Below are 17,444 nucleotides of genomic sequence, written 5' to 3' on the forward strand. Positions count from 1 at the left end.
TTTTTTGTTTCAGAAATTTCACACACAAATGCAAAAAGTGCTAAATGGACTTTTTAACTGATAGACCAAAGGAATGGTAGCTACTTAGCCGCACTGGCTATCAACTTATGGGATACTTTTATGTCACCATTCCGTGGGATTTGACCGTCATTCTTAGTGTGGATCACACATTTACGGACCGAGAACCATGAACCCTGGAATTCATGCTAAATACTTAGTACCGTTAAGCGCAGAGAAAAAAGGAAACGTAAAGCCTGACTTTAGGTTAATATACTTTTCTTCTTGAAATAAAATAAGTAAGAAAAGAATAATTCATTTACTTTTCCGAGTCATTAAATGTTAACAATTGTGCTGTACGATTATCACGCATAATAAAATCCGATACGTTTCTAAGTCCTTGGCTAATTTCGTGGAAAACTGTTTGATACAGCAATCGCTATACAAATAATCGAACCGACACTAATTTAAGTGTTGAGCGGTTCAAACAGTTGTAGTAATCAATTATTCGGTTATTTGCTTGAAAATGCTGATTTTCACTGCAGGTAATTGAATTTCGGATTTCAACATCGCTAAGACAGTAAACTTACTACTGTTCCCCAAGTGACGCATATATATTGTATATTGCACTTCAAGAGCTCCGAGTTCACTAAGCAATAGTTTAGCTGTCTTTCAAAAGTAAACTCCACTATAATATATACGACACCAAGAAAAATATAATAATCTTTCATCTGAAATATGATCATTGTTGAGATTTTGACGTGATTTGGAAATTATTGCTCATTTTTTGTCGATTTTCACGTACATGTTCTTTAAAGTTTTTTTCATATATTTCTATGTTATGCTCCTGTTCTTTGATTTTTTTTTGTGTTGTTGCCGCTTACGATTGTTGAGACACCTTAGGACCCGATGCGTCATCAGTTATTTTCAAGCAGATGTACTTGTTTAACATAATTCAATTTTTTACACGAGTTATTGAAGATATCGTTAATAGTATAGTATTTATAAGTTATAATAATTTATACAGTTGAAAAACAAAACGCCTATTCGAGGATTGAACGCTGGAGCACAGAATTGTTTTAAACTACAAAATTACGATGTATTCATAAGAAAATATTTCACCAACAACAGACGTACATTCCAGGACTTTTCGATAAACACAAACAGAACAGAGACTACAAAATGAAATTCGTGTACAGTTTGGAGACTTCAGAGTCTTCTAATGTAAATTAATATTTTCCTTTGTTATAGAATTTCACTTGTTCCGCGATTTTTGATTGTATTTTAAGTTGTATTTTATTTGTTTCCGTTTTTTATTCACAGCTTGTGCAATATTTATCTAAAATATGTGATTTTCGAATAATTGTGCAACTCGTTTGTTTTGTTTGTTTGTTTTTTTGGAATTTCGCACAAAGCTACTCGAGGGCTACCTGTGCTAGCCGTCCCTAATTTAGCAGTGTAAGGCTAGAGGGAAGGCAGCTAGTCATCACCACCCACCGCCAACTCTTGGGCTACTCTTTTACCAACGAATAATGGGATTGACCGTAACATTATACACCCCCCACGGCTGGGAGGGCGAGCATGTTTAGCGCGACGCGGGCGCGAACCCGCGACCCTCGGATTACGAGTCGCACGCCTTACGCGCTTGGCCATGCCGGGCCAAATTGTGCAACTCAACGTTCAAAATTGTGCGCACGCGTTGATCAGATTCTGTGCACGTGCTTTTGATCAAGATTTATGATCTGACAAGAGCGCTAAGTCAAAACGTCATCTTCTAGAAATAGATTTATACATATTTTGGTGATTTGCAACGTGCTTATTTAGTAAACAATATTTCATTAGCTACAGTTCTTTGACTTCTGTATAATACTGTGATGAACACGAATAGTCGACCCTCTCGTCATTTCGTGTAACAGTTTGCAGTGTTTACATCCGCTCTACTCTAATTGACGTTAATTTCGAGCTCTGGTTTATTTAGCTACGCATTATTTCGCTGGTTTTGTTTTTGTTTTATTTTCCATAACGTGTAACTATATGTAGGACTTCATATTTATTTCAATTTCTGTCTCCGGTAATTAAAATCGTCACATCATAGTTATTATTTGATGAGGGTTAATTTAAGCAAGCCACGTACGTCAAAAATACACATAAAACTGAAAACAACTCATATTGTTAATTATTAACAAAAATATTGCATTTCTGATGACTCTTTATAGAAATTATTTCCTTACTTATAATAACTACATTTAACTACAGTTTAAAAATACATAAAATATCTAACTAGTGACTCTATCACGAACGTTCTAATAAAGGTGTTTGAATACACAAATGAAAATACTTCAATTAATTTACTTCAATCTACCATCCATATGACGACTGTCATGATCAATATTCCACGTTACTTTGTTTCTGTAGTTAGTATTTTGTAATCCCTGCATGTTCAAAGGAACTAGGAAGTCGTACAAGAACTTTGGCAAGCGTAACTAGGGTTAACTGTATTCCCAGTTTAATCAGTTGAAATTTATTAACTTGGCAATAGATAAAGTATGCACTGCATATAGGTTATTGAAATTAACTTTAGAAACTGAAATAATGTGAATTATTTTCTTTTATATATGTGGTACTCAAAAGCATTATTTTTCTCGGATTTTCCCCTTATTTTTGTTATGCTCGTTGATAAAAGAACTATAGTAGTAAATGGTTTAAAAATGCTTATATTCGTATGTGAAAACATGTTTACAACATAATACTGTCATGCTTTATCTCGGCGTATTTCGTTTTTATTTAAAATCAGACTCACACTTAAGACTGTGTTATCCTAGATGTGAAAAAAAGCCCGTAAAAAATAACTGATTTATTTTTATGTATTTATTTTAATACCGATGTTTGTAATGCACATAAGTTATTGTGTTAAATACGTGTTGCGAAATTTCCCGCTTGTTCTCTAAATTTTTATCAGATTATCGAGTGTAAGAATGAACAATATATGTTCTACATTGTTGAGAACAGAAATTTCCTGAACCTTGCTTTAACGTTTATAAACTGACGCGCCATAAGACAATTATTATATTATTGTTTTGCTGCAGTTAATATACTATAAATCTCGGAAGCTATAACTGTAATAAACGCATACTAATCGGAAAACTACAGATAACTGACCGGAAAGTTTTATAGATTTTGACCATTATAAGCCATTTAACTTTAGAGAATATATAAACTTTGGACGTTGTTATTTCTATTAGGGCATTAGATATCTTGTTTGTTTGTTTTTTAATTTCGCGCAAAGCTACACGAGGGCTATCTGCGCTAGCAGTCCCTAACTTAGCAGTATAAGGCTAGAGGGAAGGCAGTTAGTCATCCCCACCCACCGCCAATTCTAGAGCTACTCTTTTACCAACGAATAGTGGGATTGACTGTCCATGCAGGGCTGTGATTAGATATCTTGGTCAGAGAAACGTCAGCTTTTAATGGCGTCAGACAAGCCAAGAATAGAGAGTGAGCTTGTTTATGAACTCAGAATTAATTCGCTCACCGTGAACTGTCGACAAAATATTCAGTTTCAGACCAGATAGAAGATTTAATACTGTTTGTGGAACTTTTGTGTATACACCATTATTTGTAATAAACGTATTATAAATTGTATTGTTTGTTTATTTCATATAAAAGCTACAACGGGATTTCTGTTGTGCCTACTGTAGAAATCGAACCCCGTATTTTAGACTGCAAGTCCGTAAAATTACCACCTTCCAACCGGAGGACAAGAAGTTATAAAACAAACATTATTCAGGAAATGAGAATAATATAGGCCTTAGGTTATAAGGTTAAGACATGAGATTTTTGTTTAAACAAAATAATTAAACAGTTTCAAAAATTTAAAAGTTTTACCGCAAAAGACTTGGATGCTGCTAAATATATTTATAATTTATAATTCTTAGAATAGAACCTGACCCGGCATGGTTAGGGCGTTCGACTCGTAATGTGAAGGTTGCGGGTTCGAATCTCCGTTACACGAAACATGCTCATCTTTTCAGCCATGGAGGTGTTATAATGTTACGGTTAATCCTACTATTCGTTGGTAAAAGAGTAGCCCAAGAGTCGGCGGTGGGTAGTGATGACTAGTTGCCATTCCTCTAGTCTTACACTGCGAAATTAGGAAAGGCTAGTGCGGATAGCCCTTGTGTAGCTTTGCGCGAAATTTCAAAAAAAAAAAAGAGAGAATAGAACCTGTTTTAGGCACAGACCTACTATCCCGTTGTGCGTATTTATGCTTAAGGAAAGAAAAAATCTGTTTTGGGGTTCTAAATATCTTCACTCACAGTTTTATGCTTTCGTTTATAGATCTGCTAAAGCTAAATAGTGGTAAAGTTTCAGTTGTGTGAGCTTGCCGATTTCTCGAGTGAACTACTAAAAACGGTCTGTTATGGGGAATTCTTCGGAAGTTAAGTTTTAAATTAAAATGTACCAACAGTTTGGTTAAATTGTGATTATAGGCATATACCAAGAAGATGGTGTATTACAACAGTATTCTCACATTAAATCTCAAATAGTGATCTATAAGCATTATTGCCCTTTAAAATAATTTTTAGTTTTGTTTTTACCTTCTGTTAACAGTTTTATTATTATCTTTTGCTCTTTTAATCTACGCGAAGCTGAATTTTTTATTAATCGGAAATAGTTAATATTTGTGACATGGCTTGTTTAAATTTAAATGTTGAATACTGTTATACCCCCATGCTGGAAATAAATTGTTATAAAAAATCAAGCATACAACAGCAATTGAATTACAATAAAGTTCATCCATGCAACATTGAACTTAAGTTGATGTTGAAGTTATTGGTTTCTTAGTTTAACTTCGTTATTGAATACATTGTCTATTAATGATGTCGAAGTAATTGTTTTCTTATTTTGACATTAAGAGTAAATACATCCTTCATTGTTGGTATTGAAGTTATTGTTTTCGTTTATCTTCCATTGTTAGCATTGAAGTTGCAGTTTTCATATGTTGGCAATGTGTTTGGATATATCGTTCATTGTTGGTGTTGAAGTAATCTCTTTTTTTATGTTGACGTATAGTGATTATTCATATTCATATCTACTTTACGCAGACAGCAATGAGATGACTACCAACTTTTATGTTTGAAGTAAACACAAAAGCTCGATTTTATTTCACGCTAATGATACGTACACTCTAAAAAAAAACAACAACAAAGAGGTTAGTCAGAGTACTGCAGATTTTTACGTTTTTGTATAAAGTGCTAACTACGTGTCATTTTCTGAACACTGTCCTTCCACCACATAATGAATGAAAATTTTAAAGATACTAGTTATAAAGGGCGTGTCAAAATTAGCCATGTTTTACATACCAATTAACAGAAAACACTCAAGGAAGAAGAAAGACAAACGTTGTGGAAAATAAATGGCCTCACGCGCACGGGGTCAAACAATACCTTGAAAGTACGGATATAGATAGTTTCAGAGGAGAAATGGTCATTTATTAATTTCCAAACAATGTTCATTGAAACTTTCCATTTGATGAACTGTAGAATAAAATATGAATTTTCTACTCCATCTAAGGATTTTTGTTTACCAAGGTATTTTAGAGAATAGGCACTATAATGTGAAGACAAAATGTATATTAATACAGGATATATTTTCTCAAGTTAAGAAAAAATATTATATCCTTTGGTGATAAAACTTTACATTACGGACAATTTCACTTTTTCCTACTAGTTGGCACTATTTCAGACAAAATGTTTAGGTGTAAGGGTTTTAGATTAAAAGAAATTAGAAATTATTGATAATATTAAGAATCATTTTTATCATAAAGACATATTACTGATTCATGGATTTATCCAGTAAAGCTGGTATCCTACATATATATTTCTTCCCTTTCTTGTCACACATTTTGTAAATTTATAACAATAATTTTAAAGCGATTTCTTATTTATTATATATAAAACACGAAAGTTAATTTTTATTTTCACTGTTTTCAAAAGAAGTATTTTTTTTTCTTTTTTCCACAAACACCATGTGCACGGTGGAGGCAAACATACTATACGGTTGGTACAGTTGCCATTACACGTTTACTATAAAATACAGTTGAAAACATTTTAATTACTGTTTGTTAATAACCGATACTTAAACTACGTTCTATATGAAACAGGTTGTTAATCGTGTTTATTCCACCTTGTATATAAAATGTATTTTCCAGGCCTACATAAAAAAAAGTTATCAGTTTTTAATAATCATATTCGTTAGCATAAAAAGAAACATCTCGTTACGTCGAATAGTAATAGGTAATCGCAAAACTGTTTTGGAGGAAAAATATTACTGTATAGATTAAGATAAACAGTTTGTATAAAGGATAATAATGACTAAAGTGAGAGTAAAGACCTTGCCTGACGAAGGTAATAATGAATAAACTGAGAGTAAAGACCTTGCCTGACGTAGGTATTTTGACCGAAACGTTGTAAAACAAAATATATATATATGCAATTTTCATTTAGAAGTGTCAACTTATTTTTTATTATCTTTTATCCAAACCGTTCTTCTCACGTTTTGTGAAACAACATTAATTAATGATGAACGAGGTTTGCTTGTTGTAATATTTTACTGATGCAATCTAGAACGTAAATGCAATGCAGTGTTGTAATTAAAAGTTAAGAACAGACAAGCAGAATTTTATAAACCACGACATCTGATGAAAAATAACTCCAATAAAATAATTCGTGTAATTAAAAACATTTTTCAAACGATTTTTCATTTATCATAAGACAGGAAAATTAGATTTTTTTTAAGTTAATGGAGAAGCTAGAAAATAATTTCCAGTTTTAGTATTTAGGCTAAAAGTTACTTCCTGTTAAACAACATCTCCATTTTGTTTAGACACTGTGGAAATCAGAAGATGTTGATTGTTTACTGACGTTTATTTATCTAACGTGGTAGGGATGATCAAGTATTCAAGAAGGTTGTGTCATTTATATATGGCACGATTTTAAGTTAAGAAATATATTTGTTTCAGAAAACTGTAGAAACCTAAGAAATCTCTTTAGAAAAATACTCATATGTTCTAGATATTCTAAAATAATATATAGATTTAGGCTTCTGACAAATTTATGGTTATAACGACTTTTTTTTATGTAGATCGTCACCTATATTACAGTAAATCTAAACGTTATAGAAACCTATTTGTTTAGTGTCACCAAATATAAATGGCAACGCTGCGTTTTAAACTTTGTATATTTTATAGCACTCTCCTGAAACTTGCGACAGAAGTGTGTCTTTTCAACATCGGTAAGGTTAGTACATGATACTAGCTTAATTAAGGTTGAACGTCGCTTTTCAGTTAAACGAAACAATAGTTAGAAGTGTTACTTAAACCTAGCATTTGCAACCAAACATGCCTGGTGAATTTTACACACAGATCTCGAACAAGATTCATCAAAATATTAATGTACATAAACATCTGATACAGCACAAAGCAAGCCAGTTGATGGAAAGTCATGTCACGTTGGCAGCAAGATTTAAGATGATAATGTTCCTTGTTTCACCAGTTCCTCGATTCCAAAGAATTTATAGTCATGAACCTTAATCTCTCAAAATGCACTTCATTTATTGGAGGTCAAATAAAGTAAATATGTCGATACCTCGCCAGAGAGCACTCTTCACTGACTTTATTCCTTGTCTTGTGATAATAATATGTCACATATTGTTTTTCCTTAAAACACAACTTTCTGGTACCTTCCTACCAAAGTCAAGGTATTTTTCAAATTTGGCTCTGACCTTTGTATTTTTTTCCAAATGATCGCGGACGGGTGTTTATAGATAAAGACATAATTGCCAGCAACTGTAAATTTACAAAATATTGTTTTCCTTTTGACCATTAAATGCTATTTGACAGTACATCGTTTTTCTTGGTGTCTTCTTCACCCAGTTCAAAGCCTCTGGTCAATGTTTCCAGGATAAAACGAATGGTAATTTTATAAATATTCTCCATGTTTTCAGTGTACCGATCTCCTAAAGTCTCTTTGACAGCTGCAAGGAACGGCTCTTCGATTCTCTGAAAGCAGAAACGTCTTATGAAGAACAGAACTTTAAACTTGTACTTTTGTTATTATCTTTAACTTTCTAAACAATTTATAGATAAAAACATCATTTCTTTAAGAAATGAAAATATATTTTCTTATTATAAGAATGGTCCATTATGAGCATGTATGCGTGTATCTGCGTGGGTATGTATTAGTATCCATTACCCAGAGTTGCCTGGTTGGATCGTTTAGTAATTTTTTGTATGGTAACTGAAAACTATCCGATAGTGTACATGGATTATTTTGTTTAGGATTTTTGTCCGAGAAGCGGTACAAAAATAATATAAAATGCAATACATTTTAAGTTTTTAATGTAGATTTGGCTTTGAATTTAAGGATACAATTACTTATTCAGTTGAATAAGTTAATTATTACATTCCACAAAGCAGGATATGTAATTAGCTTCAAATAAGGTAATTAAAGATCTAATAACAAAAAAAAGGAAGAAGAGTTACATTATTTAGTTTTGTCGTTTATAGTTCTCGCGTTTTAAACGGATACTCGTAACTAGTTTCTATAAAAAAAGCGCAACTTTCAATGAACAATTACGTTCAGTGTACTGAAACTTACATCGATCTTTTAAAATATGAATTTTCTTCAAATTAAATATATATGCATATGACAGGTATATTTTTGTAACGTTTGTGAATTGTCATGCAGTATGTAAGTATTATGATGCCCATTTTATTGTGCGTAAGTTCCATTATAGTTCCGAAAAATCCAAATCTACTAATGACAATTATCAAGATGTCAGAAGACCGCTTGTAATTTGAACAGTTAATTTTTGATAATACACAATTTAAATAATTGTTATTCGAATCAATAGCACTTTTACCATCGCTAATAAAAGAAAGAAGGAACTCAAAATAACAAAAAAGCACAATATAGTGAGGGAATTATCCGGTATTCGATTTGTTTAATCAAATAATTGTAAAATATTTGCTACCAATGTGTCTTCAACATTTGCTCTTTTTCGTCATTCTGCACAATTTGCTTTCTCTCTCTGACTTGATGAGCATTTTCAATTGGATGTTTTTACACTGCAATTGTTTTTTCTTTGTTTTAATCAAAAATACTGATTCAAATAAAAATATTTTGAAATTACATTTCAACTTCCAGGACGTTTGGAAAGAAACGAAATTTGCTGACTAAAGATGAAATGTGCAAATGAATAGGTTATATAATTTTATTTTTGTAGAATTTATAATGGAGTCTAAAAAGGTTATGGGTTACTGTGCTTAAAAGGAAGTTTGAACCACCTTCTTTGAGATTTTACTTTCTTAAAAATTCAGTTTTAGTATCATTGTAAATGAACAACAGGTTATGATGACCGTTTTCTTAAGATATCACGCCAAAATAATGATATTTCTGGAAATAAAAACACCTATGGTTCCTAACTTATTACCAGATTAAATTATAAACCTGTGATTACCAGCTTATGATACTAACAATTATTAAAATTGTCGTTTGTAATGCCTTAAACTTTTAAATAAGTCATTAGCTACATTGGGTTCTAGAAATATGTTATTTTGTATCGGATAATTATTTCAAAAATGTTTATATTGTGTTCTTAAATGTTCTACAAGTTGTGTGTGTTCTAATAATTTGGAGGTTTTGGATATTCCAAGCTTGCAATATTTGATCGGTTCGTTTTATATGATAAACACGTTGCAGTTTTGATGCTTGATAATGAATGCTCTCATTTCTTTAAATGAACTGCATTACGTATTTGTTTCTGTAAAAAGATGTGCTAAAAGGGCTAGGTATTGTTAGAGCTAAGCCTTTTATCCAAGAAGTGAACAAAATTATGCGTTTAGTTTTGTGTGCAGAAACTAAATCCGCATATTTACAATGTGTATTTGATGAACTGAACTAAACACAGTACCCAAAAGTTTTCCTTTTTGAATCCTGAAATTTTCGTATGCAACTTTCCCACCGAATGAAGATAACACAGGTCAACAAATTTTTTCGAAATCTCAGTTGCATAAGATTTTGTTACTCATTCTTATTCTTTGTGACCTGCTAAATTCAAATATGAAAACGGTTCAGCTCTACATGCTCTAGTTTTAATGCAATTTTAAGTTTTTCATTCTAGCCGTTTGTGGTCAAATTAACACGTTTCCTGCGATGCCTATATTGACAAACCGGCAACTGCTGCGATGCTCTTGTACATCTGACAGCTTCAGTGCTGCATGAGCTATGATAACGTGAGGTTGTCGTTACACTTGTCTCTAGCCTGCAACTTAGTTGAAGGTAAGACAATAGTGGGACACCGGTGGGTCCCATCGCAGGAAACGTGTTAATTACTTACACGTTTATGTTATCAACAGAGATATTAAAATTGTTTTGATTTTGTTTCAGATCTGATCATGGCTACAAGGAGACGTCAATGTGAGAACAAGCCGGACGCTTTCTGTTATATTTGTGGATGCTTCACGCTTATTCGTCAAAGGCGTAATATAACATCGTTTGTGAGGTGTGCTTATAAAGCGTACTTTGGACTTGCTCTTGGTGACCAAGACAAGAAATGGGCTTCACATATTGTGTGTCATAACTGCGAGGAAATGCTGCGTGACTGGACAAAAGAGAAACGTAAGGGTTTACCTTTTCGGAATTCCCATGACCTGGCAAGAACCGATGGACCACACAACTGACTGCTATTTTTGTCTGGTCAATACAAAGGGCATTGGCAAGAAAAACAGACACAAAATCTCATATCCTAGTATCCCCTCAGCAATCCGACCTGCTCTGCACTCTGATGAGCTCCCAATCCCACTTTTTAAAGGATTTCTTCCATGTGAAGATGTGGGTAGTGACCAAGAGCAAGAGACTGCTGATGAAACTCAAGAAATACTTTCAGAATCTGGCGATCCTTCTTATGAGACCCCACAGTCATTAACTCCTCAACAGTTTAGCCAGCCAGAGTTGAATGACCTTGTGCGTGATTTGGGTCTCTCCAAAAAATGCAGCTTAAGTGTTAGCTTCCAGGATGCAAGAAAAGAATCAGCTGAACCATACAACTAAAGTGTCATACTTCTAAAATCGGGAGCAGGCTTTTGTGCCATTTTTTACAGAAGAGGATATGTTTGTTTATTGTCATAATATCTCAGGTCTTCTCCAGGAATTAGAAATGCCAGTATACCATCCAAATGACTGGCGATTATTTCTAGATTGTTCTAAGCAAAGTTTGAAGTGCGTTCTACTTCATAATGACAATGTCTATGCAGATGTTCCAATTGGACACTCTGTGTATTTACGAGAGGAATATAATGACATTAAGACTATGATTGACCTACTAAAATACCACGAGCACAACTGGACAATTTGTGTGGACCTCAAAATAGTTAATTTCCTCCTAGGTCAACAAAGAGGATTTACAAAGTACCCCTGCTATCTTTGCATGTGGGACAGCCGAGCTCGAGAAAAGCACTGGAACCAGAAGGAGTGGCCCATACGTGAGACTCTGAAGGCTGATATGCCAAATATTGTCAACGATCCAATTGTCAGTCGAGAAAAGATCATATTTCCTCCTCTCCATATCAAGCTGGGCTTGATGAAACAGTTTATGAAGGCGTTGAATACTGACGGTGAATGCTTACAACACATATTTTCTGTGCTCCCTGGTTTGTCCTTCGAGAAGATCAAGGCAGGTGTTTTTGATGGACCACAGATTCGTGCACTTGTGCGTGATCAAGAATTTGCCAGAAAAATGAACGACACGGAAAGGACTGCATGGCTTTCATTTGTGGCGGTGATGGCAAACTTTCTCGGCAATAAAAAAGCTGACAACTATGAAACCCTTGTAGCGAATATGTTGTCAGCTTTTTGCGATCTTGGATGTAACATGAGTGTCAAACTCCATTACCTGTACAGTCATCTTGATAGATTCCCTGAGAACCCAGGAGCTGTAAGTGACGAGCAAGGCAAGCGGTTCCATCAGGACCTCAAGACCATGGAAGAGCGTCACCAAGGGAGATGGGACAAACATATGATGGCAGATTACTGCTGGAGCATTAAACGAGAATGCCCTGAGACAGTCCACAAACGCAAGAACTACAAGCGGAAATTCATGCCTGAGTAGACTGCAATTGAGCTTTGCCTCCTCATAGTAGCAAGTGTCTTATCTACTAATCAGTTTTATACAAATAAATTGAATTATAACTTGATATAAAATTGAATTTATATAAATAACTTGAATACATTTATACTATCTTGCATTTTCTTTTTTATTACCCAGCTATATTAAAGAGTTTTATCACATATTTTTCATGATAGACTACGACGTCAATGTGATGATGACGAAATTTTGAGATTTTCAAATACCTTGATTGCAAAAAAAGTAGAGCACTGAGGAAAAAACTAACTTCAGATCTGAAATCAGGGCAAGAAATTATGTAATACCAAGTGTTTGATATAAATGCAACAAAAACTTTGTTGACCAGTGTAATCAATGAAATAGTCAACTTTATCCAAGGAACGTATTCCTTCATCTAGTGTTGCCATGACAATGGATGCATGCTGGGCCAACTCAAGACTCTCCAGTTGTGACTCCTGTGTTCGAAGGTACTGGAACTTTTCGAATAAGGCGATTAAGTCTTCGTTTTCTTGAAATAACCTGAAGAAAATCGATCAGTTAGAGTAAGATAAAAATAAGTGTGATTGATTACTACTCAAAATTCATTAAAGAAAAATTATTTTATTGAGTTTCGTCTTGTATTTTCAGATAATACTGTAATAATTTAAACGTATTAAATACACAGTCAAAACTAAATTTTGCAAACTTTTATTTAAAAACCACTCTTACAAACTCACACAAACGTATTACGTGTTTGCAACTGAATCATCTATTGAAGCAGAACTTGAAGAATGAATTCTTCCCTCCTGTTTTATCACACTACCTAAGTCATGAAAAAAAACACATGGCTTGGGTTTCGTCTGAATCAAACTATTGGTAAGTCATCAAATTATGATGCGCGTCTTAGAAATAAACAATAACTTATCAGCATATCACATACAGCAAGAAGAGCATGCTATAAACTACACTGAAAAAACACACATACTACATACTACACATTAACATGCTACATATTACGCATTAACAGGAAACATTCATACTGCACAAGAAAAAAAGCGTATTCCAAACCATACAGTGGAAAGAACATGGGCATTACACACGGTCGGAAGAGAAGGTTACACATTATACTATGACAATACTATACTATACTGTTATAGAAAGAAACCAATATAACACACCGAGTAATAAGAATGCATCGATATAATACAGAGTGCAAGTGCGTATCAACAGAACCGAAAGAGAAGAAAAAAAAGAGAATGTATATTTATATTATACAAAATACTGAGGCTCTATCAGTGTAGAACACAATAGAAGAACGTAGTATACAAAAAATAAGATAAAACTGATACAACGTTTATAACGTAATTGGTGTTTATTAGTATGATATAACCATAAAACCACGCACAAACAACAATAACAAGAATGCTGTGAAATTTAATAAGACTGCACAACAGACACAAAGTATACCAAATACGTTTGTTTGTTTTGGAATTTCGCACAAAGCTACTCGAGGGCTATCTGTGCTAGCCGTCCCTAATTTAGCAGTGTAAGACTAGAGGGAAGGCAGCTAGTCATCACCACCCACCGCCAACTCTTAGGCTATTCTTTTACCAACGAATAGTGGGATTGACATTAACATTATAACGTCCCCACGGCTGAAAGGGTGAGCATGTTTGGTGCGATGGGGATTCGAACCTGCGACCCTCGGATTACGAGTCGCACGCCTTACGCGCTTGGCCATGCCAGGCCCCCCAAATACGTACACGTAAGCTATTTAATGTAATAATAACATTTCAATACACCTTTCAGAATAGCAACAACATATAAATACAATGCAAGTGCAACATTTAAATATAAAAACACAGTTAAGATGAAAACAATAATGCTCGGCTATGATTTGAGAAATGTGTTTAGTTGGGTGAAAATAATTATGAAAATAATATATTTATATGCCATCTGTAAAAGTTGTTACCCGCTGGGACAGCGGTAAGTCTATGGATTTACAAGGATAAAATCAGGGGTTCTGTTCCCCTCGGTGGACATAGCAGATGGCCCGATGTGGTTTTGCTATAAGAAAAACACACACACACACACTTTACAAAAATAGAGCGAATAATGTTATTGAAATTACGATAGAATAACTATACTATTGTTTTTCTGGAATCAAATAACCTTCTAAATATTTTAAATTACTTGGGTAAATCTCATGAAAATGCAATTACCTTATATATGTATATACGTATATTTTTATATGTTTTTTATCAAGGAAAAATTTAATTATACGATGATTCAAAATTTTATCATAAAATTATTTTTAAGCTAGATTTTTAATTAGACGGTATAACTAACTGTTGTGTGCTTCTTATTGAATTTCATATACATTTTGGATTATAAATCGACAACAAATAACAAACAATAATTATTGTAACAGATGTACTGTAATACATTTATTTTATTTCAGTACATTTACTTATTGCTGGATGTGTATTTCGCAAGTCCCGCCTGTTCTCTAAATTCGTAGAATATAATTGAGAGCAAGAATCTACAATATGTGGTTTACGAAAATACTAGCATGTCTTCCGTCATTTTTAAACGTTCGAGAATCTCGCGTGACTTGTACATAAAAGCAAGTTATCACAAGACGCAGAGAGACAGTTTTATATTGTTTGTCAGCTACATTCAGTATAGTACAAGCCTTGGAAGCTATAATTGTGATTAATGTTTATTAATCGGAAAAGTATAGAATTTGATCAGGAACGTTTACAGATTTCGAACATTACGAACTGTTCAACTTCAGAAAATTAAATGTAAACGTTAGATCTCTATTTTTCCCTGTGAAAAGTAAGCTTGTAAACCGCGTTAGGCCAAATAAAAATACAGCTAGCTAGCATTTCTGTCAAGTGAAGTATATCAGAGTATCAACTTAAAAGTAATTTACGTCTCATGGACTTGAACCGTTGATAAAATATAAGTTAGAGATCAGATAAAAGACCGAATATTGTTTGTAAGTTTGTAAAAGTTTTGTATGTAAATAATTATTTGTATTAAGTACTTGTGATAATCGTTGTTATAAATTGAATTGTTTTTTTTGTATATTTAAATAATTTTTCTCAAGAGAAAGAAAATTATGTGTATCAATCTTCATGGCAAATATCATAAATGTCATACCTATCAATATTTAATTCAAATTTCTGATTATTTGAAATAGTTTATTTGTTTTTAATTTCTTGCAAAGCTACATGAAGGCTCTCTGCGCTCGCCATTCCTAATTTACCAGCGTAAGACAAAAGGGAAGGCAGCTAGTCATCACCACCCACCGCCAGCTTTTGGGATACTATTTTAGCAACGAATAGTGGGATTAACCATCACATTATAGACATCCTCACGCTGAAAGGGCAAGTATGTTTGGTTTGAAAGGGGTTCGAACCCGAGAACCGATTCGAGTGTTTTAACGACCTGGCCATGCTGGACTATTTGAAATCGTAACACGTAACGTACCTAACATAATAAATTGGAGATTAGTGTTTGTTTTCTTACAGCAAATCCACATCGGGCTACCTGCTGTGTCAACCAAGAAAAATCGAACCCCTGATTTTCGCGTTGCAAATCCGAAGATTTAACGCTGTCCCAGCGGGGACGTGAAGGTTTGTCAGAGATAAATTATAATACTTAACACAATTTACATAATTTTTGGGCCAAGTGTTTCTTATTGTCTCTAAGGTCTTAGCGAGTAAACCTATTTGAGAAATCAATATGTCTAGGTACACTTGCAGGACTTGTAATCGAGTTAACTTTAGTAAATAACGTGAAATGTATTTGATGTTTTATATGAATTTAACTTCTCTAATAGTTTAAGCTTATAAATAATTTAGATGCAAAGTACACGTACGTCTAAAAATTAATAAAATTAGCTTATTTAAATGGTTTTGTTTTGAATTTCGCGCAGCACTACACGAGACCTATCTGCGCTAACCGTTCCTAATTTAGCAGTGTAAGACTAGAGGAAAGGCAGCCAGTCATCAATACCTACCGCCGACTCGTAAGTTACTCTTTTACCAACGAATAGTGGGACTGACCGTAACTTTATAACTCCCCCACGGCTGAAAGGGCAAGCATGTTTGGTGTAACGGGGATTCGAACCAGCGACTCTCAGATTGCGAGTCGAGCACCATAACACCTGGCTGTGACGATTCTATTATCTATGAAATTAATAACGGTATTCGTCAACTAACTGTTTACTTATAGGTTAAACAAGTTTTGTTTAGGCCTTACAGGTACAAACTCATCTTACACTACAGGGTGATGCAAATCTTGTGAAACATTGTACTTACAGAACTGACTGTAGTTAAGCGTGGTCTCCCATTAGCATAGCGGTATGTCTTCAGTCTTACAACGCTAGAAACCGTGGTGGGCAAAACACAGATACCCCCTTGTGTAATTTTCTGCTTAACTACAATCAAACCAAAAGTTTAGAGTTAGTGATTATGGATCAGGAGGTTCTTGATTTGCGTCCTGTCGCCTTAAATACACACTCCGCACTCTGAGGCTGTGGATACACTGTAAGAGTGATGGTCAAGTCCCACTATTTGGTAAGACATGAGTGACCCAAGAGCTGACAGCGCGGGCTGTTGACGAATTGTCTTCCCTCTAATTTACAACTCTAAGCTCAAATTTAGAGACGGCTATGAGCGAATAGCTCTTATGTAGTTTTGTGCAAAAATCCTAAGCAAACAAACCTTCTCTTACAGCTGTCAATATCTCAAGGATTAACACGTTTCTCCAGGGTTAATAAGATGAAAACCAATTTTAAAAACAAACAAAAAACAGTTACTAAAACAAAACAACAACATAGAAAGGATGGGGCTTAAGAGAATGGTGATGCACGATTTTTGCATCGCCCTGTATCGACAAACGACTGTAAAAGTGATTAATGTATACCTTCCAAATGTTCAAATGTCATTCCATATTTTGATAAGGTTATCACGATTAAAATAATGCCAACACAGTTCTAGCCTGCTAAGGTAAAGCAAAGTTAATATTTAGACTCATGAAAGTCACACAAATAGCAAACAAATGTAATTACAGCAAAATTAATCTAAGGATTACGTAATTATAATTAAACTTTATTATTTAATGCAAAAAAGGCTTGCAAGTAAAAGTGGTAATCTGTATAATACATCATAGTCCTATCGACTTAATGATTTTTACTTCCGTGATATAAGTATATTGTGTATATAACAATCCTGTTAAACTAGTCATTTAGTAACTACAACCGAGAGAGTGAA

At 33.9% G+C, this 17,444-nt stretch overlaps 1 protein-coding gene across 4 annotated transcripts in view; it reads right to left on the reverse strand.

Moving 5' to 3' along the window:
• Positions 1-5,125: 5,125 nt before the first annotated feature.
• The window catches only part of LOC143249396 (neuroglobin-like), a 63,787-nt gene continuing 51,468 nt past the window's right edge, over positions 5,126-17,444 (reverse strand). For all 4 annotated transcript variants that reach the window (XM_076499182.1, XM_076499183.1, XM_076499185.1 and 1 more), the window contains 3 exons: positions 12,529-12,699; positions 9,970-10,030; positions 5,126-8,056 (listed from right to left, as the gene is read on the reverse strand). In XM_076499182.1, the coding sequence (XP_076355297.1) occupies positions 7,880-8,056; positions 9,970-10,030; positions 12,529-12,699 (409 nt within the window). In that variant the 3' untranslated portion in view covers positions 5,126-7,879. The remainder of the gene's footprint in view (positions 8,057-9,969; positions 10,031-12,528; positions 12,700-17,444) is intronic.

Source organism: Tachypleus tridentatus, chromosome 4 (assembly GCF_004210375.1).
Source record: "Tachypleus tridentatus isolate NWPU-2018 chromosome 4, ASM421037v1, whole genome shotgun sequence".
In the NCBI taxonomy this organism is placed as follows: Eukaryota; Metazoa; Arthropoda; class Merostomata; order Xiphosura; family Limulidae; genus Tachypleus; species Tachypleus tridentatus.